Source organism: Rana temporaria, chromosome 1 (assembly GCF_905171775.1).
Source record: "Rana temporaria chromosome 1, aRanTem1.1, whole genome shotgun sequence".
Lineage (NCBI taxonomy): Eukaryota > Metazoa > Chordata > Amphibia > Anura > Ranidae > Rana > Rana temporaria.
Genome location: NC_053489.1, coordinates 217,040,151 through 217,068,141, shown reverse-complemented (window position 1 = coordinate 217,068,141; position 27,991 = coordinate 217,040,151). Strand labels below are relative to the sequence as shown.

At 41.0% G+C, this 27,991-nt stretch overlaps 1 protein-coding gene across 3 annotated transcripts in view; it reads left to right on the top strand.

The window, feature by feature from the left end:
* The window catches only part of BICDL1 (BICD family like cargo adaptor 1), a 100,946-nt gene that overhangs the window by 62,477 nt on the left and 10,478 nt on the right, over positions 1–27,991 (top strand). For 2 of the 3 annotated variants that reach the window (XM_040350480.1, XM_040350471.1), the window contains 4 exons: positions 4,722–4,940; positions 8,586–8,729; positions 15,584–15,714; positions 17,729–17,849. In XM_040350480.1, coding sequence (XP_040206414.1) covers positions 4,722–4,940; positions 8,586–8,729; positions 15,584–15,714; positions 17,729–17,849 — 615 coding nt within the window. Of the gene's footprint in view, positions 1–4,721; positions 4,941–8,585; positions 8,730–15,583; positions 15,715–17,728; positions 17,850–23,668; positions 23,778–27,991 lie in introns of all 3 variants that reach the window. The other variant, XR_005748706.1, reaches the window with a different exon arrangement.

Below are 27,991 nucleotides of genomic sequence, written 5' to 3'. Positions count from 1 at the left end.
AGGCATTCTGATAACAATATGTGAAATATCTTGAGGATGGATCACTGGGCAAACAGCACAATACATTGTTGAAATACATATAACAGAACAGTCTTACCTGCCAAAAGATTTTTTATTTTCAGACAGTTTTGTGATTCAAATTCAAAGGAAATGGGCTGCACACAATGACATCTTGGGAATCCAGTTAGCTTTACTGAGCAACCAAGCAACATACAGTACACACTGCTGACCTTCTGCCTAAGGACTCCCCTTTAACGCATTTCACCTAGAGTAGGGTTTATTCACTGAGTTTGTTGCTCAATAACGCTAACTGGATTTTCAGGACATCATCAGTGTTTCAGTTGAATTTGAGTGCAGCATGGAGCCAGAGCGGGCTCCGGGGGTATTACATAAAGATAATATAAAAACACCTATAAAAATAATTCTCTTACTACCCTATTTAAAAATGAATTAAAGCGCATGTTCAATTTATTTTACATTTTGGATAGAATATGTAAGTGTCAGGTTTTTACTGCTGTCTGTATCCCCAATGGGAAGATTCACCCTCGCTATTGGTCCTGGGGAGCACTGCCTCCTGTAAAGAATGGGATGAGAAATCCAAACTGTCACAGGAACAAAAGAAGAGGTTTGGAAAATGTTCAATATTGTAAACCTGTTGTAGTGACATCTAAGAGGGGAATGCCCCTCACTTTAGAGAGATCTAAAGATAACTGTGGAACGGGAATTAAAAGGAAATCACAGACAAAAAAAACTGGTAGGGGTCTTAACCATTCCTTACTGTATCCAAAACAAAATCTTAATCACACAGTGTAGGATCCAGGAGTTGATTCTTAGACCATGGGTTATATGCCACTACCTTCAGTTAATTGGACACTGGCAAATTCTTTGTGGGGAATGGCCCGCCAATGTACCCATATAACTCTGCCCACTTATTGAGGCTCCAGTTTTTCTGCTAGTGTCCTTAAATGATTCACCCCTTCTCCTGTTGGAGAACATTTTTTTTCTATTATCAGTTTTCCTCAAGATCCTACTGCTTATTGCCTTATGGCTCAATAGCAGTTTCTGTATCGGTTATCCTTGATGAACATCATGGGAACCTTGCCCAGACCCTTAATAGCAGGCCCAGCCTGTAAAGTTTGTTTCAGGCACTGGATCCTGCATTGGGTGCTCACCTTTGTACTTGATGCAACAAGTGAGTTAGCTGCTGGGGGCTATACATGTCCAATGTCATGGTCTATCCTTATGGCATAAAACCCTGAATACTGTGATTGGCGAAGTCTGGATCCCTTGGCAAGGTAAGATAGGGTACCTTTACATACCGGTTCCTGGCTATATATGTCTTGCTGTATTATTACCTGGATATGTAGTAGATACTACCCTAGATCCTTATTCTACAAGACATACCGCAGTGCTAGCCACACAAGGCACGGGTTATATATTAATCTAAACGCTAAGATTTTTGCCCTAAATATTATTGTCTCGTTTACTCAGCCTTATAGGTCACATTAATATAACATTTACTTATTTAAAACTGTCTTTTCTTCCACTTCGCGACCAGAGGTTCTTTTCTGGCTAGTGAAGTTGCATAGTGCTCATAGGACTCCTGACTGCGAAATTCCAGCCACAATTTCTGAGAACATGTCATCTCGCCTGTTGCCTGATGCATCAGAGACACATCCACAAGAATTAGGTTAGCACCTGGGTTATTGCGATTCCTTTAGACCAGACACACTAAACACCCTCGATCTGTATCCATTCAGTGAGTACCTCACAGGGAATGATCCTTCCTTAGTAATTAAGGACTACAGGCACCCGGGAGCAAGAGCACATTGAGCAAACAATGGACATTCTGCTGCAGGCTCTGAGGATCCTCTAGTACGTCTCAGGTTGACACCCAAGATGTGGCCTGTCTGACTAAACAGAACTCTGTCTCTGTTTTATCTATTCCAAAGGCTATCACTACTTCTGAAATCGGCAGGTACAAATGTCTGTATATGCGGATAGAGAAATAGATAGACAGCTGACACGTTTCGCATTGACTTTCAATGCTTAATCATTTGAGCTATGATTAAGCATTGAAAGTCAATGCGAAACGCGTCAGCTATTTTCCCCACTGTTGCTGTTTGTATGCTGTGCATTTTTTCCTATCAATAAAGAGCACGTCATTTTAAGACTTTTTTTAAGACTTTTTTGGAGTGCGGCTGTCCATCTATTTCTCTATCCGCATATCCTGTGCATTGCCAGCACCTATTTGGTTCTCGAGCAGACAGTGATTACCTGGAGGTGCTCACCTGGAGCGGCGGCTTTCTCACCTACAAATGTCTGTACATGCTCCTTTGTTTATCCACCCCCTGATTATCTTAAGATAATACAGTCTGAACTTTCTAGTTCACTTGCATTTGCAAAATGCAAAGGGGTGCTGACATTTTAGCAGAGACTGTGGATGAGCATTTATTTGTCCTTTTTTTCGCTCAGTGATTTTTCCTTCTGAACTCCATGCATTAAAGAATAGAGTAGAAATGTGGAGGTCAGCAGAAGGAACCAGTGAGCACTACAGGGACCTTGACATTTGTCACCCCTGAAAGTGTTGATTTCCCTGCAGACTTCAAATGAAGACTTATTGCAAACAGAACAGTGTGTGGATAGCAGGAAAAATAAGTAATCACTGTCTTTTTTTACAGGTATGCTTACTTGGAGGTTTTTGATGTAATGACAGCTTTGTCACTTTACATGGTGGTCTTTTACAGTATGTTAGCCAAAAGTTCTGATTTGACATGCCAAACCACATCACACAGATATTTGTCAAGTATTAACCCCCCTGGCGGTTTTCCCGAGTCTGACTCGGGGTTCCATTTCTGTGCTGCGATCGGTAACCCCGAGTCAGACTCGGGCTCGCCTCGCTGAATCCACAACTAGAAAACAGCGATAATAAATTATAATCACTTGCAGAATTGTGCGATAGCGATTTGTGGGGAAATTCGTCATTAAAAAATAGGTAAGTAATGACAGCGACAATTCTACAACTGAGCAAATTTCAGTGATTTTGAGTTGATTACATTATTGAATAATTTTTATTATAATAATATTATTATTTGTTATAATTATTTATTATATTATAATTTATAATTTTTTTTTTTTTTTTTAAATGTCATACCCGGTATGCCTACTAGACTCTTGTTTGCACAGATTTAAGTGAGTTATTCCTAAGAATTACAGGCCTACGGTATAAAACGCCAAATTTCCTTGCAAATAATGGTACCGCTTTCAGCACCTTTTTTCTGAAATAATCATACCGCCAGGGAGGTTAAAAAGGGTTTTGGCTTTCACGTAAAAATAGAAGCAACAAATGAGTCCCTTCTCTAAGGCCCCATACACACGATAGAATCCATCCGCTGAAAAATCCCAGCGAATGGGTTTCAGCGGATAGATCCTATGGTGTGTACACTCCAGCGGATCTGTTTCCACGGATATTTATCCCCTGGGATGGATTTCCAGCAGATAAATATTTGATGACATGCTATCAAATCTATCCGCTGGAATCCATCCCAACGGATGGATCCGCTGGTCTGTATAGACTCACCGGATCCATCCGTCCGAAGGGATCCCCCGCATGCGTCGTAATGATTCGACGCATGCGTGGAATTCCTTATATGACAGCATCGCGCACGTCGCCGCGTCATAATCGCGGTGACGGCGCGACACGTCATCGCCAGAGGATTTCGGCGTGGATTTCAATGCGATGGTGAGTACACTCCATCGCATGGAAATCCGCACAAATCCTCGAGAGGATTTATCCGCGGAAACGGTCCGCTGGACCGTATTCGCGGATAAATCCTCTCGTGTGTATGGGGCCTTACTGACTGTCTGGGACTGTGGTAATCACATTTTCAGCAGAAGCGTCCCTGTAGGTGTAGTCTGGTATAAAGGCTCATCACATACGCTATGTGAGCATGAATTCGCACCCAAACTAATGAAGACAATAGTAGGGTGTAGGATACGTATTTTAATAACTATTAAATTGTGTTGGGTGTTATATGTAAATGTGTGTGTATATATGATTTATGTTAAAACATGGAAGAGTTTAAAAAGACCCTGTCGTAAGCCCATTCATTTAAACAAACATTTCCCATAACATTATATTTGTATTTAACATATTGTATGCATGTCATTTACAGTACATGCAAAAGTTCCCCTGGTTCAAACATCCAAAAGCATTGAGCTGGGGGCTGCCATCTTGGATGTGGTGTCAGCAACCCAAGCAGACTCGGAGATGTCACTCAGGTGACACGCTATAGTAATCCCCTTTGCTCCTCTCCTACAGCTACCTAAAGGTTTATGTAGGGAGGTGATGGGATGGGTGGAGGAGCTGGGTTAACTCAAAAAGTAATTAGGCATTTCTAGAAAAGGGGAGGGTATGACATACAAGCAGGGAAGAGGTTGTTCAAGGGAAATGAATAGTGAACCTTTCTAGTACATTCAAAGTCACATTGTAAGTGAATACAAAAATAATTTATATAAAAGAAAAACAATGCAAGTATTTAAAATACTTGACTTTTCTGCATTTTTACTTGAAGTTTTTTAAGTTGGTGACAGGGTCTCTTTAATATTCACTTTTGAATTACAATGGGAATGGAAAACCCATTATATAAATAAAAGTTTACACCCCAGTTTCACCATAATAACATTGCAATGTTTTATTTTTTTTATTTTTTTACTTCTAGTTAAGGTTGCAGCTCTGGGAAGCCCACTGCCAAGTCCGATCTCTTTGCTGCCAGCTCAGAGGCAATGAAAGTGCAGATTCTGCTGTATCAACAGACTCCTCTATGGATGAATCTTCTGAAACCTCATCTGCCAAAGACGTGCCAGCCGGGAGCCTCCGCACTGCCCTGAGTGAACTGAAGAGCCTTATACTTAGCATACTGGACACTTGTGAAGCAGCGGTAACTTTAATGCCATTTCACTCTTTATCTAGAGATCCTGCCTGTATGTATTAATAGGTGCAGTGTATGTGTGTATATACCGTATGTGTGTATGTATATATATATATATATATATATATATATATATATATATATATATATATATATATATTATATTAATATATATAATGTGCAGCATCTATAGCTTACTGTACATTTGCACTAGACATTACTATCATGTTCTAAAAATATTTTTTTTGTAGAGAATATCATAGTGCATAAATATGACCAACCAAACCATTTTTTCTTTGGAATGGAACTTCTGTCGAGTTTTTATTAATTTGTGTGTCCAGGCAGGATCAACCAGATAATAGGGAAGCACAGCAGGCACAAATTAAACGGTGATACAGGCATACCCCACTTTTAAGTACACAATGGGGTTTATTTACTAAAGCTGAAAAGCACAAAATCAGGCTCACTTCTGCATCGGCTTCCAGGTTTTATTACCAAAGCTTAATTGAGCAAGCTGGGGTTGGAAGCTCATTGGTTTCTATGCAGAAGTGAGCCTGATTTTGCGCTTTCCAGCTTTAGTAAATAAACCCCATTGTGTACTTAAAAGTGGGGTATGCTCTTATTAAAAAGCTTATATGAACTCCTTACAGAAACAGAAATTTTTTTTTTATTTGTAAGGTTACAAACGCTTTAAAGCAACCTCACAAAAGAACAAAAGGTTTTTTGTTTTTTTTAAGTATATTTTTTATTTATTAACTTATTTTCCTGATGATTTTCTAGAAAAAAACATTATTATTTAAACTTTTTTTTTCATTTATATTTGTTTTGTTCAGTAATTTTTTTTCTGTGCTGCAATAAAAAAAAAAGAAAAATACAGATTTAAAAAAATATTTATTTTGTAAATAACTTTATAATGGTAACATTATTTTAGTGCAGCCCTCAAAATTTCCACTCGCCTACTAGCATTTGGCGAGTGGATTTAAGCTGGGGGCGAGTGATGACAGGGCTGCATGACCAATCTCCCTCCAATCTGTGCCTACACTTAGAGTCCAGATGAGATTGGCGGCCGAAGAGGAAAGGTGCATGCTCGGGAAAAGTAGTCTGGTGAGCCGCGCACAGGCAGAGCAGTACACAGGTGCTCTTACAATTCTCATTAAGCCATGGGACCTAACAGTATGACCTCTCTGAGCCTGCACCCCTCCCCCGGGCCCCGACCAATGTAGCTGGAGAGCAGAAAGTAATGAGTGAGGTGGAGGATTGCAAAAATTACCACTCCGGTGCAGCGCTCACTGAAAGTTGCCCTGACATAAGAGCGGCAGCCTTCTAGTTTGTGTAGTTTTCTTCTTCTTGTGCTCTATGTTAGTTTAGCCTGAGCACTGTGAACAGACTGGTCTCAATGTGTGCTGTGCGCTGTCAGTGTGCGCTGTGCTATGGTGTCAATGGCTGTGCAGTTGTGTGGATCTCAGCGCTGAATTGTACTCTCTCCCGTTGGGCTGCAGCTCCTCTCCTCTCTGCCAGCCTGAATAAAAGGGGGAAGTGGGGACATGTAAGCGTGGAGCCGCACACACAGGCTCCTGATGATGAGATGAATGGAAGAGAAAGAGAGAGGATGGATGGGAGTTGCAGAGGAGACAGCAAGAGAATGGGGAAGAGACCCAGTTCTAGTGCCCTGTCCCTCTGGTCTGCCCCCAGTGCCCTGTCCCTCTGGTCTGCCCCCAGTGCCCTGTCCCATTTTGTTGAAGTTGTTGTTGGTAATATTTAATTTGGTAACTTGAACTGCATAAAACATTTAACAGTGTCATTCGATGAGATAATCTACGAGGGCGTGTTTACGGGTGCAATTAGGCGCAGGGCAGTGTATGAATTAGGTAGGGCAACTGGTGGCGAGTAACTCTCGAGGCCTGGCTAGTAGCTCAGGACTTGAAATTTTGAGCCCTGTTTTAGTGTAATTTTAAATAGAATGTATTATAGAATATGAGTCGTCCTTTTTATCTACAGCAAATAGTTTTAAACTAACACTAACAAAGAAGAAAAAAAATAATATATATTTTTTTTATTCTGTACTTTTTTGTCTATGGAGTGCATAACAAAGCATATTGTTTTTTAAAAGACAGTATCGCAAAAAGAAAGTGTGATTTGTCCTACAAAACAAGTGATTACTTTTGTTATCTTAGGTAATTATAACATTTTTGATGAATCGGTAGGCTCACAGAAGAAATTTAAAAATTGCTCTGGTTAAAAGGCAAAGTGTGAGAGCTGAAGTGGTTAATAAAATTAAATATATGCATTTTTCCTAATTGTACATCACAGGATACAGGAGAATTAAAGGGGGTGTAATGGCAGAGGGTTTTTACCTTACTGCATTCTATGCAGTAAGATAAAAAAAAACTTCTGCATGTAGCTTCCCCCGCAGCCCCCCCTAAGTAGATACCTGAGCCTGATCTTGATCCAGTGATGTGCATGAGAAGTAAGGCTCTCTCCCTACTCATTATCTCAGATACAGCAGCAGGAGCTATTGCAGTCATAATCTTCCAGTAGCCATTTTGGTTTATTTTTTTTCAAATGCTTCAGAGACATGCACATAGCTATATTTGGGATGCTTTAGAGCCTAGGTTGCCACAGAGTACTTTATCCCTACCCAGATTGAATGGTGGTGTTGGCCTACCCCACTTTTCCAGTTACTACTACACCAGTTGGCCCAGCTAATCATACCATTCTACATCGAAAATCCCACTTTGGCTGGGTCTTGACTGTGCACCATCCATTAAATAATGGCCGATGGCTGACTTCCTCCGAGCACCTACATTTACCAACCCCTTTAACACTTCAAGCCTTGTAGCTGTGGGACTGCCTAAAAAATAAGTTCTCTCTTATGTCTCTACATCGCCATATGTTATCTTTCCTACATCATCCATTGTTCTAGCAGGTGATTGAATCACAGCAAGCATTTACTCCCTGATTTGCACTGAACCTTACTATATTACATCAGCTAGCTGACCCTACAGGCATCCTTCCCTACAGGTGGCTCATATATTTGCTGAGTTTTACCAGGTGGATGTTCGAGCCTTGGCGGATACTGGCTTTGGTCAGAAAAGTGTTAAATGTTATTCCAGCCACAATGTTTGCAGGTGCTGGTCAGGTTTAATTCTAGTTCATAAGACATATCAAGAACTACAACAAAATGGTGCCTGTCCACACACTGCCTCAGCATATTAGTGAGCTCATCTTAGTAAAAAATGGCTTCAGCTTGGTCTCCTACCCATGGGAGAACCTCCTCTAACATGTCTTTCCCAGTTGGGACCTAATTGTATCCCATATATTTCATTAGTGTAGTATTACTACACCTGCTCATTTTTAATGTAGGCATCAGTTATAATATTAACAAATATTATGTTTTTCTCTCCTATGGAGATCTTTAATACCAAGGGCAAGAATATCTTTATCGACCCTGTAATAATAGAATATACAATTATGTTGAATATGAAAAATTTAAAATGTATTCTGATATCAACATTTATGTTGTTCTGGTTTGAAGGAGATTGGGATAAGGGTGAAATGGTTCTTTATGCTGTATGTTGGTACATGTTAAATTGAACTTCAGGACATAATCTTGTATGCCCGTAAAGTTGTCAAGTTTTGTATTTTCCTTAACAGAGTGCACGAAAATGTGAGGATGATGGCTTGGAAGAACAGATCAAACGGACAAGTGAAGACTCCAAACAACTCAGAGAGCTATTACAGGGAGAGCAAGTGAGAATGAAGCAAACATTTGAAGAGCTTCAGCAACTTCATAAACAGGTAAAACCACAGTAAATAATTATAATTGTATATAAAAGCACTTCTGAGTAAAAGTAGATTTAGGCCGCGTACACACGATCGGTCCATCCGATGAGAATGGTCTGATGGTCCAAACCGATCGTGTGTGGGCCCCATCGGTTAGTTAACCTTCGGTCAAAAAAATAGGAACTTGCTTTAAAATTGAACCGACGGACGCCTAGTTAGTATGCAAAAGCATCGGTTAACCTCCTGGGCGGTGTTCCCGAGTCTGACTCGGGGTGAGATTTTTGGGCTAGGATCGGTAACCCCGAGTCAGACTCGGGCTCGCCTCGCTGGATGTACAGGGAGTTTTACTTACCTTGTCCCTGGATCCAGCGATGCCACCGCGCTGTGTGAGCGAGCAGGACCTCGCTCGATTCACACAGTGCCTCCGTGTGACGCCGATCTCCGTTCCCTGCGACGTTACGACGCACGGGGACGGAGAACGGCGCCAAATTCAAAAAAGTAAACAAACACTATACATACAGTATACTGTAATCTTATAGATTACAGTACTGTATGTAAAAAAAACACACCCCCCTTGTCCCTAGTGGTCTGTCCTGTGTCATGCATGTCATTTTATATAATAAAAACGTTTCTTTCTCCTTGCAAACTGTAGATTGTCCATAGCAACCAAAAGTGTCCCTTTATGTCAAAAATAGTTTTAGATCAGCTAAAAAACAGCGATAATAAATTATAATCACTTGCAGAATTGTGCGATAGCGATTTGTGGGGAAATTCGTCATAAAAAAAAAAAAATAATGACAGCAACAATTCTGCAACTGAGCAAATTTCAGTGATTTTGATTTGATTACATTATTGAATAATTTTTATTATAATTATATTATTATTTGTTATAATTATTTATAATTATTTATTATATTATAATTTATAATTTTGTTTTTAAAAAAATGTCATACCCGGGATGCCTATTAGAATCTTGTTTGGTCAGATTTAAGTGAGTTATTTCTAAAAATGACAGACCTACAATATAAAACGCCAAATTTCCTTGCAAATAATGGTACCGCTTTCAGCATGTTTTTTCTGACAGAATCATACCGCCAGGGAGGTTAAAAACCTGCGCATGCTCAGAATCAAGTCGACGCATGCTTGGAAGCATTGAACTTAATTTTTGTTCAGCACGTCGTTGTGTTTTACGTCACCGCGTTCTGACACGATCGGTTAATTAACCGATGGTGTGTAGGCGCAACAGACCATCAGTCAGCTTCATCGGTTAACCGATGACAACGGTCCTTCGGACCGTTCTCATCGGATGGACTGATCGTGTGTACGAGGCTTTACACATAGAGGAGAATATGTAATTTTAAGTATATTAGTTTGTTTTAAAGCACCACTATGCCTAAAATGGAAAAGATTTAAGAGAAGCATGGCCAAAGCTTTTTTGGTCATGCTTCTCTTCTGAGTCACGGGTGTGCACATACTATTCCATTTGTTCTAGGTATGTCCCAGAATTGCACTTTTAAAACCTAGTAAGCAATGGCAGCTCTCGATTTTAGTTTTTATAACCTGTCATGTCTCCGAAAAAAGACTAAAAACAATTCACTTAAAATAATAAAATAAACCAATAAAATATAAACCGTTCAAAGCATCACTATGCAGTTACAGCTGCTGTAGGCTACACAGTTTCCAACAGTTTCTTGGTTCATCAATACAGCTCTCAAAGAACTTGTGAAATTCAATTAAGTGTCAAACAGACCACACAGTTAATGTAGCGTTTGTGCTCATCCTGCCATTGTGAAGAATACGATTTTTTCATCTAGTGCATTCACAATGGGCCTGGCAAGTCTCCTGACTACTGCAGCCACTACTCAGTTGTATGCCTGTTTATGGATATTGCAAATAAGCTTCCGGGCCCTATGACAGATGCAGTAACATGTTTTTAGGTGTTTCAATGCACATTTTCTACTTGTGTGTTTTTTCTTCAGTCATTATCTAATGAAGAAGAAACCCTTATGCCGCGTAGACATGACTGTTTTTCATGACGAAAAAAATTCAATTTTTTAAATTGGTCGTTAAAAACTATCGTGTGTAGGCTCCAGAGCATTTTTTAGACAAGAAAAATGGCCATTAAAAATGTAGAACCCGCTCTATTTTTTATCGTCGTTTTTCACGTCGTCTTTTTCTCATCGTGAAAAACGGTCGTGTGTAGGCTTTAACGACGGGAAAAAAGACACGCATGCTCAGAAGCAAGTTATGAGAAGGGAAATTTGCATAATCAGCCCAAAGGGTGGAGCCATTCAAATGTAACTTCCCCTTTATAGTGTCGTCGTACGTGTTGTACGTCAACGCGCTTTGCTTGAGCATTTTTTATCACGATCGTGTGTATGCAAGGCAGGCTTAAGAGGAATCACGTTGAGAAAAACGTTGTTTATTTCCATGACATGAAAAACGGTCGTGTGTACGCGGCATTAGAATGTCATAAAAATACAAATGCTTTACAATACTTTTTTTTAGTCTGCCATTCATTTCCGTGGCAAAGCATAATGCAAATAAATGAATAATTGGAGAACTAACCACAGATTCTCTGTGAATGTAGACTGCCTCAGATCCTACTGTCTCCATGTAATCCCAGACAAACTCGATGTTGAGATCAGGGCTTTGTGAGGGCCAAACCATCACTTCCAAAGACTCCTCGTTCTTATTTACGCTAAAGATATAGTGACATGGGCTGTATGTATGGGGTCATTGTCCTGCTGCAGAATAATTTTGGGGCCGTATTTCTCAGCATTGAAGACACCGTTGATTCTGACCAAATCTCCAACATCATTTGCGGAAATACAGCCCCAAACTGGCAAGGAACCTCCACCATGCCTCACTGTTGCATGCAGACACTCATTATTATACTGCTCTACAGCCCTTCGGTGTACAAACTGCCTCCTGCCACCGCCAAATATTTCAAATTTTGACTCATCAGTCCAGAGCACGTGCTGGCATTTTTCTGCACCCCAGTTCCTATGTTTTCCTGCACAGTTGAATCACTTAGCCTTGTTTCCACATTTGAGGTATGACTTTTTGGCCACGATTTCTTCCATGAAGACTACTTCCTGCCAGAGATCTCCGGACAGTAGAGGGTGTACCTGGGTCCCACTGGTTTCCATCAGTTCTGTGCTTATGGCCCTGCTGGACAACTTCTGATGTTGAAGGGAACTAAGCATGATGTGTCTTTCATCTGCTGCATTAGGTTTCCTTGGCCGACCACTGCGTCTACTGTCCTTGACGTTGCCCATTTCTTTGTGCTTCAAAAGAGCTTGAACTGCCCATCTTAAAATCCCAGTCTGCTTTGAAATCTTTTCCCTGGATGAGACCGTGCTCATGCAGTATAACTCCCTTGTGACTTGTTGCTCTGCTCAGTCTGGCCATGGTGTATGACCTGTTGAATAAAACTGTCTTTTACAGCCTCACCTTAGTAGCAGAATTTGGCTGTTCCTCCCCCTCTGTTTTTCAGTTAATGTCTGTGTTTCAACCTACATATTAAATTAATGATTATTAGCACCTGCTTGGTATAATTGGTTAATTTTACACCTGACTCTTATCTTACAAAATCCCTGACTTTGTGAAAGTGTACAAAGTGTGCAAGTTTAAGAATTGACGCTGGGGGGGGGGGGGGCTGTAGGATCTTGTGTGAGGGCATGTCAGCACAAGTCTGACCATTGGATTACAGGCAGGCTGTGCTTCCAACCAGAATGCACAGAAATAAACTGACCACACTGTGATGGATGTGCTTCCATACCCTGGCATGGTCAGTATTAAACAGGAAAGCAGGGGATTGGCAGGATCAACAGTTATTTTACATAAAGGAAGCAAAACAAGGAGAACAGGATACTTTTTAATGTAAGTACGCGGTAACACAGACCCATATCAGAAATAAGAAATGCTGTGGTAACATACACTTTGATTGTCAAGCCACACTTATGAACATGAACCCAGGCCCACATGGTGATGTACCTCCCGGGGGTGTATATATGATGGTCTGGGATCAGAGGAAGTGGGTTGAATGAAGCTTGGTGTCATTCATCCCAGAAGAGTTCAGGATGGAGCAGAATTTGTGCAGAGTGCTAAATATTTGGGCAAAAGCAGTGATGTTTTATTATATATTTAACTTTACAGACATTAGGTAAGGCAGGGTTTATTAATTACGAAAACCTGGAGCTGAGCTTTACGTATAACTGTTGGCATGATAGCAAGATAGCTACAGTGCCTTGCGAAAGTATTCGGCCCCCTTGAACTTTGCGACCTTTTGCCACATTTCAGGTTTCAAACACAAAGATATAAAACTGTAAAAAAAAATTGAATAATCAACAACAAGTGGGACACAATCATGAAGTGGAACTAAATTTATTGGATATTTCAAACTTTTTTAACAAATAAAAAACTGAAAAATTGGGCGTGCAAAATTATTCAGCCCCCTTAAGTTAATACTTTGTAGCGCCACCTTTTGCTGCGATTACAACTGTAAGTCGCTTGAGGTATGTCTCTATCAGTTTTGCACATCGAGAGACTGAAATTTTTGCCCATTCCTCCTTGCAAAACCGCTCGAGCTCAGTGAGGTTGGATGGAGAGCGTTTGTGAACAGCAGTTTTCAGTTCTTTCCACAGATTCTCGATTGGATTCAGGTCTGGACTTTGACTTGGCCATTCTAACACCTGGATATGTTTATTTGTGAACCATTCCATTGTAGATTTTGCTTTATGTTTTGGATCATTGTCTTGTTGGAAGACAAATCTCCGTCCCAGTCTCGGGTCTTTTGCAGACTCCATCAGGTTTTCTTCCAGAATGGTCCTGTATTTGGCTCCATCCAACTTCCCATCAATTTTAACCATCTTCCCTGTCCCTGCTGAAGAAAAGCAGGCCCAAACCATGATGCTTCCACCACCATGTTTCACAGTGGGGATGGTGTGTTCAGGGTGATGAGCTGTGTTGCTTTTACACCAAACATAACGTTTTGCATTGTTGCCAAAAAGTTTGATTTTGGTTTCATCTGACCAGAGCACCTTCTTCCACATGTTTGGTGTGTCTCCCAGGTGGCTTGTGGCAAACTTTAAACGACACTTTTTATGGATATCTTTAAGAAATGTCTTTCTTCTTGCCACTTTTCCATAAAGGCCAGATTTGTGCAGTATACGACTGATTGTTGTCCTATGGACAGAGTCTCCCACCTCAGCTGTAGATCTCTGCAGTTCATCCAGAGTGATCATGGGCCTCTTGGCTGCATCTCTGATCAGTCTTCTCCTTGTATGAGCTGAAAGTTTAGAGGGACGGCCAGGTCTTCGTAGATTTGCAGTGGTCTGATACTCCCATTTCAATATTATCGCTTGCACAGTGCTCCTTAGGATGTTTAAAGCTTGGGAAATCTTTTTGTATCCAAATCCAGCTTTAAACTTCTCCACAACAGTATCTCGGACCTGCCTGGTGTGTTCCTTGTTCTTCATGATGCTCTTTGCGCTTTAAACGGACCTCTGAGACTATCACAGTGCAGGTGCATTTATACTGAGACTTGATTACACACAGGTGGATTCTATTTATCATCATTAGTCATTTAGGTCAACATTGGATCATTCAGAGATCCTCACTGAACTTCTGGAGAGAGTTTGCTGCACTGAAAGTAAAGGGGCTGAATAATTTTGCACGCCCAATTTTTCAGTTTTTTATTTGTTAAAAAAGTTTGAAATATCCAATAAATTCATAATTGTGTCCCACTTGTTGTTGATTCTTTAAAAAAAATACAGTTTTATATCTTTATGTTTGAAGCCTGAAATGTGGCAAAAGGTCGCAAAGTTCAAGGGGGCCGAATACTTTCGCAAGGCACTGTAACATTTTAGAACAAAAGGTACAAAATTTTAATTAAATTAAAGTTTACTTTAATATATGGCTACTATAACCAATTTTAAACACAGTGTCAGAGTAGTTTCTTCATTTGGAGACTTAGAATAGTTTGAAATGAAATAAGGAAATCTCTAAAAAAAAACATTTTAATTTCCTATGAATTGTTAAAAAAAAAAAGGGCCAGATTCACAAAGGAGATACGACGGACTATCTCAGATACTCCGTCGTATCTCTGAGAGTATCTATGCGACTGATTCATAGAATCAGTTACGCATAGATATCCCTAAGATCCGACAGGTGTAATTGTTTTACACTGTCGGATCTTAGGATGCAGTACGGCGGCCGCCGCTGGGGGGAGTTTGCGTCGTAAACCAGCGTCGGGTATGCAAATTAGGAGTTACGGCGATCCACGATGGATTTTCGCGTTCGCTACGTCGCCGCTAGTCTAGTTTCCCGTCGCAAAGTTAGTTGTCATTTTTGGTGCCTTAACTTTACACAGCAAACGTATTGCTGTATAAAGTATGGCCGTCGTTCCCGCGTCGAAATTTAAAAATTAACGTTGTTTGCGTAAGCTGTCCGGGAATACGGAATTACGATACGCGCGTCGCCGTTCGAAAAAATTACGTCACTGCATGCAAAGCACGGGCGGGAATTTCGAAACAGAGCATGCGCAGTAGGTCCGGCGCGGGAGCGCGCCTAATTTAAATGGCACACGCCCATTTAAATTACGCGGGCTTACGCCGGAGGCTGCCGGCGTAGGTTTTCATTGCAAGTGCTCTGTGAATCAGGCACCGAATCTGGCCCAAAGTATTTATTAAAGAAAAAAAAAAAACACCACTTCCAGTGATTTGGATAGCATTCACATATTGACTAATAATAGTGGCTAATATATTTAATACTTTTTTTTTCCATATATTCTATTAAAAGACTATACATACAGTATATAAGTATTAACTGTTTTTTCTAATTCCAAAATGCTGTCTTCTATCCAGGTAACTCTACTGAGTGTTGAAATGACTGCACTGAAAGAGGAGCGGGATCACCTCTTGGAACTGACCCAGAATAAAGATACGCACGAACAGCTACTGAAGGCCATAAAGGACCGAGATGAGGCTATTGCCAAGTAATAACAATTTCTATGCCAAGTAAAAATTATCACACTTGGCAAAATTTCTTCATATGCTCCAGTAGTTCCTGTTTATACTAGGTTGTGTTCTATACACTTAACACAATCAGTGTAAAGAAATGTAAAAGGACTTGTGTATGACCGTATAGGTATACAGTTATTTTTTGTTTAATTTCTCCCTCATTTTATGGGATGTTTGATGTGAAATCAGGTTCATTTCACTTAAAGGAGTTGTAAAGGCAGAAAGTTTTTTTATCTTAATGCATTCTATGAAAAATGACCCCATTTTGGAAAGTAAGCACCCCAATGTATATTCTATGAGGCATAATGGGCCAAATCCTCAAAAGGGATACGCAGGCGTAACTGCTGTTCAGCCTGCGCATCCCTGTGCCTATCTTTGGAACTGATCCTCAGAAGCAGTTTTCCAAAGATAGGCAGAAGATCCGACATCTGTAAGAGACTTACACTGTCGGATCTTAGGATGCAGTACCGCATCCGCCGCTGGGGGCATTTCGAGTCGAAATGCCGCTTTGCGTATGCAAATGAGGACTTACGGAGATCCACAAAGCTTTTCAGCTTTGTGTTTTCTGCGTAAGTTTACGTTTGCATACGTAAAATTAGTTCTGCTTTTACAAAGTGTAAACTAGTTACACCTTGTAAAAACAGACCTTTTTTTTGATCGCCGCGATTTTTTTTAAATTTTGAATTTTTTTTTCCGGCGCGTAACTTTTTTTTTACCCGACGCAACTTTATTGTCCCGTCGCAATCCACAAAGCCCGGCGTAACATAATTTTGCGCGCTGCCTGTCGGGAAAATGACGTCACGAGCATGCGCAGTACGGCCGGCGCGGGAGCGCGCCTCATTTAAATAGGCATCGCCCCCTGCAGAAGAGGACCGCCTTGCGCCAGAGACATTTAAGTTACACGGCCTGAAATTTCTAGGTAAGTGCTTTGTGGATCGGGCACTTAGGTAGAAATTTTAAGGCAGTGTAACTTAAATGGGAAAAGATAAGTTAGGCAGGATTTTTGAGGATTTGGCCCAATGAGTCTTTTGAACACATCGTTTTTTTTCACACGTTTTTAGAAAATATGGAAAGAAAATGAAAACCCCAAAATACATACTTCTACTCCTCCTGAGTATGGCGATACAACATGTGTGAGCCTTTTCCACAGCCTGGACACATTCAGAGGCCCAACATGCAGGAAGCACCTTCAGGTGTTCTAGGGACATACATTTAAAATCTAATTTGACTACCTATTACACTTTTGTAAGGCACTGTAGTGGCACTGTAGTGGCATGGATGTGGCACGGATGATCCCTGATGTGGCACGGATGATCCCTGATGTGGCACGGATGATCCCTGATGTGGCACGGATGTGCACTGATGTGGCACGGATGATCACTGGTGTGGCATGGATGAGCACGGATGATCACTGAGAAATGCCTAAATAATGCATTGCAATTTAATTAAACCCATTCGATTTTAGACAACTAAAATGAGTTTTAATCAACTTAAATTATATTAGTTGACTAAAATGTAGTGGAGATTTAGTCGACTAAATACGACTAAAACAAAAACAATTGCATATGACTAAAATGGGACTAAAACAGAAATGTAGTCAAAAGACAAAAACTTAAGGGAAATTTGCGAACAAAATTAACACTGCTCGACAGAAGTTGACTGATTGACTTCTGTTGAAGGGACATGCTGGAAAACTTTATTGATCATTGGCTACAGCCAGTTGACTACAGCAGCAGAGCCACTGTATTCTGACAGCTGCGTGAGCCACTGTCAGAATACAATGACTCGGCAGAGTGCATTCCTCCATCCACTGCGTTTGTGTGGAAGGAGGAACCTGTTTTTTTTTTCTTTCACCCCGCTGGCCGATTGGAAAAAAAAAAAAAACAGTCTGTGGCCAGCTAAACACTATACCATTTAGAATAGCTCAGGGGTTGAATATTTATGTTAGCACTGTATATGTCTAAATTTGTATAACGATTTTCTCTCCAGAAAGAATGCTGTGGAAATGGAACTGGCGAAGTGTAGAATTGACTTGATGTCACTGAACACTCAGTTACTAGATGCCATTCAACAAAAGGTCAACTTGTCTCAGCAGTTGGAGGCATGGCAGGTGAGTACACACACAATGACTTTAGTTGTCCTTTAATGAGATTTTTTTTTTCCTTAACCCAAATTTTTAAATTATGTTTTTTCATCATTACAAGCATTTGCTTTATCAGAACAGGAAAACACCACTAAAGCCTGCCATAGATGGAGTGATTTTCTTTCCTGCAACCACAAGTGTTGATGGGGAAATCCCTCCCACAGAGCTATTGTGTTCTCCCCGCCGGGACGACACAGTGATTATTAGTAGCGGCTATAGCCCGGGCAGCCATCAGAAATTTTGGGGCCCCTTACGTAGCTTTAGGCCTAGTCAGGAACACCCCCCCCCCCAACCACCAACATTACCCAGGGCCCTACAACTGGAAATCCCATTATATCCACAAACTGGCCAACGAGTCCTTCAGTGCACCCACTTTTATTTTACAACTTAATATATATATGAATCAATCAATATGACAACTCCCGACTGACTAAAACACAATACCTTTATTCTCCTTAATATCCATTTTAACAGACCTAAAACAAAAACACCCAATAAAAACCACTCAACCATCAGGTCCCCAAATATTATAAACAATCTTGTATTCCTTTTATATATTCTTTATGTACATATATTTGCATGAATAAATAATCACCAAGACTATCAGCTTTAGTTTGAAGGAAGGGATTCAGATAGGCTGCTGTATCTCTAATAGTATGGTAGATGAGGATACAAAATTGTGGATCTAATAACTACACCAGTGAACTAGACTAGCACATATCCTCACCCCTCTCCACATTGTAACCTTATCATCCACTTTAATCTGCATAGTCATCCTCAAGATCTTCCTCAATCCTCTCCATAATTGACCCCATCATCCTTATCCCTCTCCACAATGTAACCCTATCAACCTCATCCCTCTTCAAAATCATCCTCATCACTCTCCACAATGTAACTTCATCATCCTTATCCCTCTCTGCAATGTAAATTCATCCTCATCCATCTCCACAATGTAACTCCATCATCCTTATCCCTCTCTGCAATGTAACTCCATCATCCTCACCCCCCTCCAGAATCAGCCTCATCCCTCACCACAATGTAACTCCATCATCCTCATCCCTCCAGCAGCCTGTATCCTTCCCTCAGTTGTCCACAAGCCATAGCACATTTACCTCCCTCCATGTTACTCTCTCTTGAGTTGTGCATGCACCAGAGGAGGCGGACGGGATGTCACGACTTCGGAGGCCAGCCACACTCCCTCCCTGAGTCCCGCCCAGTCACAATCCTAGCAGCAGGCTTTGCCTCAGGGGAGTAGAAGCGAGTGCCCAATCAGTTGCTGGGAGGGAGGAATCGGTGTCCCAGGCTTGTGTGCTTCTCTGTGGCTGCAGTCAATTCTTTTTGGGCCACTGGCCCATCCTAGTGTCCCAACAGCTGCCAAATGTGCCTTATGCTGCTGGTGCCCGCCACTACACTTGTACGGGCTGTCTCCTTCTGATGGCGGCCCTAGCTATAACAGCTGCTAGCAATAATTGCATAACGATCAACTTGGGTACATGCATTGTGCCCTTATATGGTTTGCTGGGTGCTTCGAACCCTCTTACACCTCAAAGTTTCTAAAAGCTATGCTTCTTTATATAATTTTTTCAATTGAACATTCAGAAAATCTTTTCTGACCCATTTCTCAGGGATAGTATATTGTGAGTTGCAATTGGTACTGTTTTCATTGTCAAAAGAGAATTGGAAGGTACAGCCACCAGGAGAACTAACATGAATCTTTACAATACTGAGACAACATTATTGTATTATTTTGATCTGCATGGTGCTACACCCACCCTGTATCCTTCTGTGTAAGCATCCGTGACAAGTTGATCCCTCTGCTTGCACAGGAAGAGGCTAGTATTTGCTGAGATGCTATACTGGTATTAATTCACACTTATGTTTCCTTTGTAAGTGTAACATTTTTTGACATAGCAGGTAATGTTTTTTTTTTTACTTTTTTTGGCTGTAACGATCAGTGGGTACAGAATAAAGAAAAAGGGAGGGGAAGGTCTGCATAGAGGATGTTTCCTGAGCAAATTTTTCCAGTATTCTGAACAGATGAAGTCCCCTCATATTTAAGAAATCGGGCAGCAGTTTGAACAGAGGGAGTGATCCCTGTCGGGTTTTAGAATGAGGGTGATATGGGCCTTGAGTGATTGTGTGGAAAATTAAGTTGGCAGAGACAGAGTTGAAGATTCTTGTCAGAAATGGAGAAAGTAGATCCCTGGAAGTTTTGCAGAAGTTAGGTGTAAAACCATCAGGGCCAGGGCTTTTGCAGATAGCAAGAAGTAATTCCTTTTTTGTAAAAGGGGGATCCTGAATCTCTTTCGTGCTGGGGTTAATAGTTGGAAGTGTTGTCTCTTCTAACGTTGTCACGTATTGTCCGTTTGTTTTGTTGGTGCCCTGTGTTGGTGGCAGAAGTTTTTATAGCATTGAGAATTAGTCACTGAATGTTTGAAGAAAGTGGGTAGGAGAGGTTTTAGCTTCTTTCTGGGGGCTTTGATTAAGGGTATGTAAATCTGGATTGTATGGAGATGAGGGGATCTTGTTAAAGACCTACCACAGTTGTTGTTATGCTGGTAGGCCTGGGTAGAAACTCTGTTTTTGTAGTCCCTGTGGACCTGTAAATCTAATTAGAGAAGTGAAGTTCATGCTGCAGAAATCTCTGCTACAGTGGCTGGTGATTTGTTGGTTCTTATCTGAGTCAGCTCATTGTTGTATGAGGGTCCCCCTGAGTACTGCTTTTACAGCTTCCCATTGAGAATGATGTAGAATGCTGTCATCTATGTGATCAATAATAAAGAAATTGGAGATATTAGTTTGTATTGTCTGGTGGCATATCGGGATCTTTTTACAGGTGCCCTGTCCACATTGAGCATGGTGCAGATGATATTTTGAGAGTTGCCATATTTGGTGAGTGGTCAGACCACACTAGTGATAGGGTTCCAACCCAGAGCCTAGTTGCGGACGATAATTCAGTATGAGTGGCTAAATAGAAGGTATAACTTTTTTCTGGGGATGAAGAATATCCACTAGCTGTTGGTAAAATAACTGTTTTTGAAAGGAGTTTTAACTAGCTGAAAGAGATTTGATCAATTTTGGGTAGTGTCCAGATGGGGTTCTAAGTCATTGAAAGTCACCACCAAGGAGAATGTGAAAATATTGGCTGGCTTTGGAGACCTGGTTTTGATAAGACAGGTAGAAATTAGCTATTGTATATGTTTTATTACAGAGGGTCGTTTTACAAAAAATATATCCTCGTTCTGGGTCTATTTTTTGATGTTCAAAATGTAAAGGTAAGTTTTTTGCGTCTAGAGATGGAAACCCCTTTTGCCTTGTGGATTGAGTTTGTGATATGGTACCATTTAAAATAGTAACTGTTGTGACAGTTGGGGGCGTGATCAGTACAGAAGTGGGTTCCCTGAAAAAGGATTATCCCTACTTTAAAACATGATGCACAGTGGAAAGAGTTTTGGCAAATTGACAAATTGTTAAGATCCTTGACATTGTATGAACAAAGTTTCAGGGGTAGTGGAATGGGTTTTATGGTAGATAAGGCAGTAATGGGGAAAACAAAAATGAGGGGAGGTGGGGGTTTGTTTTTGGTTTTCGGAAAGGGGTAGGTGAGGCAGAGGGGGAGGAAGAGGGTGTTCAGTAGTGAAGAAAAGAGATACAAAGGAGAGAAAATGTGTTAGGAGAGACAATTGGCCTGGTTTACAAGACTATATGGTAGTATAAATGCAGATACCAACTGGGGGACTGAACTACCTATTGCAGGGTAGGTGGAAGCTTAGGCAGGTAGCGAGCATGGTCGCACAAGGGGAAAGACCGTGTATGGTAATATTAGGTCAGCAGCCCTGTTCATCAAATTAATATGGGGAACACCTAGGGTGGGGCACTCAAGAAAAACATAAGACAGGGCATTCGAACAGTGTCTTAAGCCTGGTACACACAGGCCGAATATCAGCCAGTTCATCATCATCATCCTGGCCAGCTTCTGTCGAACGGGAATGCTGGAAAACCACCATCCAGTTGGCATCAGATCAGCGCTGGCAGCCAATCGCTGCAAGCACTAACTGGTGTGTTCTGGCGGGAGGACACAATAGCTCAGCAGGGAGATCTTGGTACCAACTTTGCATAGTTAGTACAACAAGCTCCTCCCGAGCTGCTCATATTTATTTATTTTTTTCAGCTGGGTTGAATGAAAGAAAAATGAGTCCCAGGCTTAAAGTAGAACTATAGGAAATGTTGTTTTTATTTTGGATAGAGCAAGGGAGGATAGTAACCCCCGTCAGATTTATTTTCGCCATGTGTGTCCCATTGCTGAGATTTCCCTTCACTTCCTGTCCCATAACCAAACAGGAAGTGAGAGGAAATCCCTGCAAGTCCCTATTGGAAGATTTCCCCTCTATTACTTTTCTGGAGACAACCCAAAATTTGGGGATTTTCTTTTACTTTCAATGATAATGATAAACAGGACCATTAGAGAGGTTGAATCTATTTAACGGGGGACACAGATAGCAATAAAAACTGACAGGTGTTCCAATCCAACTACCCTTTATTCAAAACTAAAAGGTTTTACCTTTAGTTATATTTTAAGTCTACTAATACATTTAGATCAGTTGTAACATTTGAAGAAGAGGTGTCTGTCTCCAAGGGGTAAGAACCATTTAAAGGATAAGTTCTCCTTTGTTCAACTTTTTTTTCTAAATCCCAGGTCCACTGTGTACCAATATAGCATTAATATACCTATTTTGCAAGAATTAAACTGCTTTCCATTTATTCTACACACACTTACCTCAATGTCTTTATGAATGCTTCAAAACACTGCTCCATTACTTCTGCCTTACTTCCTGACACAGGAAGTAGTTGACCAGCTGATCTCATTAGCACACACATCATCTACCCTCAGCTGGTCAACTCCTTCCTGTGTCATGACCTAAAGCATATTCAGGAAGTAAGACAGGAGTAATCGAACAGTGTTTTGAAACAGCCATTTAGACAGTGCGGTAAGCTTGTGTAGAATAAATGGAATTTAAACGGAAAAAAAAAGAGGTGAACTTGGCCTTTAAGTTACCTTGGGCAACAGAGCCACCTATAAACATGAGTCATGAAATAAAGATGGCACATAATTGTATAGCACCCTCACATGGTAGTCAAACAAGATGAAATTTAGGGGTTAACAATGTTAAAAGGGGGCATTGTTAAAACAACATTTTGTACCATCATCTTGACATTGTCATGTTTAAAAGTGAACTCCGGGTACAGAAAAATTGTATTCATTTAAATGTATTCCTTAGTAACCACAAAGAATCCACTTTGTGTGCACATAATGTCTTTGTAAACCCAGATATTAACCTTATAAAAGCCGCAGTGACATAATCACATACACATAGTTTGTGTAGAGAGCGGAGCTGTGGGAGGCATCCACTACAGACTGCCTTCAGAAAACAGGAGAGGATGGAGGCAAGACCAGTCACCTTGTATAAGGAGAGAGCAACAGTGACAGGTCTGTATTACAGCAAGTGCCTGCACAGAGGCAAAGTTCCACACTGGAGTAATGCTCAGCACATATCAAGCTTCCAGTAGAATACAAATGGCTCTTATGTTTACTGTAGCTAATTATGGCATATCCTGGAGTTCAGCTTTAAAATGAAAAATCAAACAAAAGTATAAGAAAAACATTTTATTTTCGTAAAGATTGAAGTAATAATAAATGGCCTTGTGTCTATTATAAATACATACTGTACTGTAGTGCTGGATCCAGTCTATCAGTTCTTCACCACTGTCTTGTCTCTGGGCTCTAGTTTGCTTCCTCAGGGCTTTTCACTATATGGCTCCTTTGGTTTCTGATCTAATGGCCTTTATCAGTTCCTGTACCGACAACGTTAGTCATACACCCTTCCTGCCTTAGAGGTGAGATCACCAGTCACTGTATTGATGTACGTGGCTTCTTCATCACATCAGCCTTTCATTCTCAATGCAAACTAGTTTATATTCATTAATGACCATCCATTTGCTGTGCCCATTTCTAATGTCATTTGCTTGCCTCCTAGTAATTCTCTTTCAGTTTTGTGGTTATCCTGTGCACTGATGTGAGGGACATTTCAAGTATTGCACTTCTGCAGGTCAGAATGGCATTAGTACTCAGATGGAGGTCACATTGCATGCCTGCAATGCTTATATTTACTGAAAATTCGTTTTAAATTCCATAATGAGTTGAAAATCACAATACCAACTCTGTGGGAATAATAATAATATACTGTATGTATTTTTAAAAAAAAGAGTCCGTTACCAAATTTCTAAAGCCTTATTTAGAGTTTAAAGTGATATAAAAGTCTTGTTTCTTCTCCTTTAAAAATAACAAATATGTTATACTTACCTGCTCTGTGTGGTGGTTTTGCACAGAGCAGCCTGGATCCCCCTTTTCTTGGGTCCCTATTCGGCACTCCTGGTCCCTCCCTCCTGTTGAGCTTGCTATGGGGGCACTCGAGCCGCAGCTCTGTGTTTGTTTCCATTCAGAAACGAAGCCGTGACCCAGCCCGGCCCCCTCTCTCTCCTAATTGGCTCGCTGACTTTGATTTACAGCAGTGGGAGCCAATGGCTCTTCGCTGCTGTCTTAGCCAATGAGGAAGGAGAGTCTGGACAGTAGAGTCTCTCCTGCAACATCTCTGGATCGAGATGGGGCTCAGGTAAGTATGAGGGGGGCTGCTGGAGCAGATGTTTTTTTTATCTTCATGCATGAAGATGAAAAACCTTCTGCCTTTACATTACATTTACATACTGTATTAAAGTGGTTGTAAAGTCCTTTCCAATATTTCAGTATTTATAAGAGCCTGGGATGCCTGGCTTTCGGCTAGTGTGGATGGCATCAGTTTGAGAAGCTTCTGAGATCAATCAGAATTAATTTGATCTATAGTTGACCATCTTCAGATCTGCATTTGATGGATTTAATAGAAACTGCAGATTTAGGACCCATGTCAACTGCCTTCTGTCAAGGGGGTTTGCATTAATTTGGACTATTATATGTATGCAACAGCCTTTCAACTAATGCCCTAAATCTGCAGTTTCCTTAAAAATAAATAAAAAATACCCAGTGATCTATTCATGTAGGATGTTGTACAGGTACTTCCTTGTACAAGACCAAAATATTCTGTCCCTGTCTCAGTTTGTATCTCATGTCATCACCTTATCCCACGTTCTCTTAATGAAAACTACATGCAGACTCCGATTGCATAGACATATTCCTCCACTGTTGTCACCACCAGGAAACTCAGAAATGACATGCAGCAGTTGCATCAGTGCATGTAGACATCACGTGTATTGCAGAGGGATTGCAGGAGTTGAGCAGTGCTTATCTGCAACAAAGGATGAAAAGTAATTTATTAAAATTATATAAACACGGCAGCTGATTATGGTACACAGATATATATGTGCCGCGCTACTAATACTAATCAATTAATAAAACCTATGCTATAAAACAATACAGGTTCAAATGCATAGCATAAAAACTTGACTTTTTTTTTAAATAGACAATATGAAAAGTGCCCGTGCTCCATGAATCACACACAGTCCTTAATATTATAAATGATGATTAATGATAAAAATATATAAAAATAATGATTAGAAAAAGTCCATAAAAAAATTATGAATAAAGGTGTCTTTATGCAGTGTGCTTTCCTCCCCCACCGGGTGTACCCTCACCTTAAGGGCTTAAAAAATAAGCCTATAGTAGTTAGCAGCTGGCAGGGATCTTCCTTATGCCTCCTTTTATTATACTGGTTGCTGTATGCCGATGCTCCACATTGATCACCTCCTGCTCCTGATAGTAGCACAGCTAAAAAAGGGCACCAATTTCTTCTGGTCACTTCCACCAAGCCTCCTCATATATACCCAGTGCCGATCCTGACCTCCCTGGGGCCCGACGCAAAATGACATGGCACATTAAAAATGAGAAGCGGGGGGGGGGGGTTAAGACAGTGACATGTCACATTAAAGAAAGTTGAGAAGTGGGGGGAGGGGGTGTTCTGCTATCAGAAATTACATCTTACATTAAATTGAGAAGCATGGGGTGCTGACTTCTTGCCTCTTCTCCAATGCAGCCAGCAAATTTAGAAGCGGGGTGAGGGGGCGAAAATGACTTCTCACCAGGCGAGGCCTCTAGTAATTTGGGGGGCCCTTCGCAGCTTTGCGGGGCCCTAAGCGGCTTGCATAGTGAGCCTATAGGGTGGATCGGCCATGTATATACCATATATGAAAAACGATAGAAGCATACAATAGTGTAATACTGTTTAATATGTAAAAGATGCTTTATATACATTCAACTCACATTTACATAGTCAAAGATTTGCTTCTAAACTGCTGTAGTACTGATGGGGGATAGTGTCACCTGAATCTTGGACCTGCAGCCCCAGTTTCACAGTGTGCAAAGCGTCCTGTACCTCCTCTCCAGGCTACTTCATGCTTCCTTCCATCTACCCTGACTCTATTTATGAATCAGAATTGAGAAATAAGGGAAAGCAAGGGGGAAGAAGATATTCTAGTGAAAGCTCCATAGGATCTACAACCCCTGCATTTCATGAGCCTCTAGCTATGGCTTCTCAACAACGTTTTCCACTGTTGACACACTGTAGTGCACATTTAATTTGATACTGCACATCCAAAACAAGCCACTATGAGGGCATGAAGTGCCTTATTTTTTTCCTATTTACACAAAAATGAAATGTGCACTACACAAGGGCTGGCCTCAATCTGAAAGGATATTCACTTCTCCTAAGCTTTTCACTGAAATTGGCTGTTTCAGTAGTAGATCCTGCCATTTCGGTCCTCAGTTAACACCCTTCAGTTCCTACTGATGTTTCCATTTTTTAAGGATTCTATTGACCTTGCAGACAATAGAATCAAAACCCTCTTAAAGGTTTCTGTTGCCCTTACAGTTCCAGCCCTGCATATAGCAAATGCTGCCATGTTTATTTGCCAGACTATTACGAACCGGACAAGATAAATGAATATAGAACATGGACCTGTATTTTGTCACCTCGTTCTCTTAGGCATCTTGTACATCTACTGATGTAACTGTTCTTATCTACACATGGCCATCTTCCCATCACATCAACGCTTTCTACGTTATGCTGTGAGATATCAACACATGGTAGAACTACCATTTGGACTCTCCTCTGTACCCCAAGACCCATGGCATTCATGTCAATGGTACTTGGATGACCCTCTGCTAAAGGACTGCTCAGTCACAACCTTGTCTAAAGGACAATTCAGTTCCTTTACAACTTTGGCTGGGTAATCATGTTTCCAAAATCTGCCCTTCAGCCCCAAGCTTCCCATCAATATTTTGAAACTGAGAGCCATCAAATTACCTGTACAACACTGGAACCCCTTCTGAAAGGTCACCCAGTCATGGTGCAGTCGGACATTGCCACAGCAAATTTGATCCTCTCCTGTGGGTAAATTCACATTTCAGCTCTCTATCTGCTATCCATATCCCTGGTGTGGACAATTGATATAAACCATTTGAGGAAAAGTCAGCACTCGGGATAACATCAAATGGCGATATTTCTTTATTGCAATGACATGAATAACAGCTGTAAAACAGCCAATGCATTTTGGCTGTCAGGTCTTAATCATGCAGTTATGAACATCTAGACGAAAAAGATACCTTAATGACCAATGCCCGAGAGAGGGAGGAGAACCCTAAAAGGACAGAGGCACTACCATGCTTAGGGGGAGATTCAAGAGGATCAACCTGATGTTTCATACCAGAACAGAGCAGCTACCTCAAAGAGGGATGATGCCAAGGGGTTGCTTCAGCCTGAACAGTCTTACTCACTAAAGCTAGGTTCACACTTCTGCGGGTGGTTGCAGGTGTGGGCAGCCAAAACACAAAACATGCTGCTCGTAACCCAAAAAGAGAGGCTGCCATTCATTTCCCCCCCCCCCCCCAGGCATCTAAAAATGCAGGAAATCTTTTGCACCATGCAATTTTTTTCAATGAATGGCTGCCATGCCCGTGCTAACACAAAGGTGCAAAGGTGTGAACCAGGCCTTGGTGAGTTTTCAGAGACAGGGTCACAACTGGGACTATGCCATGGCTCTAGGCTCGGAAAGCAATTAAGGTC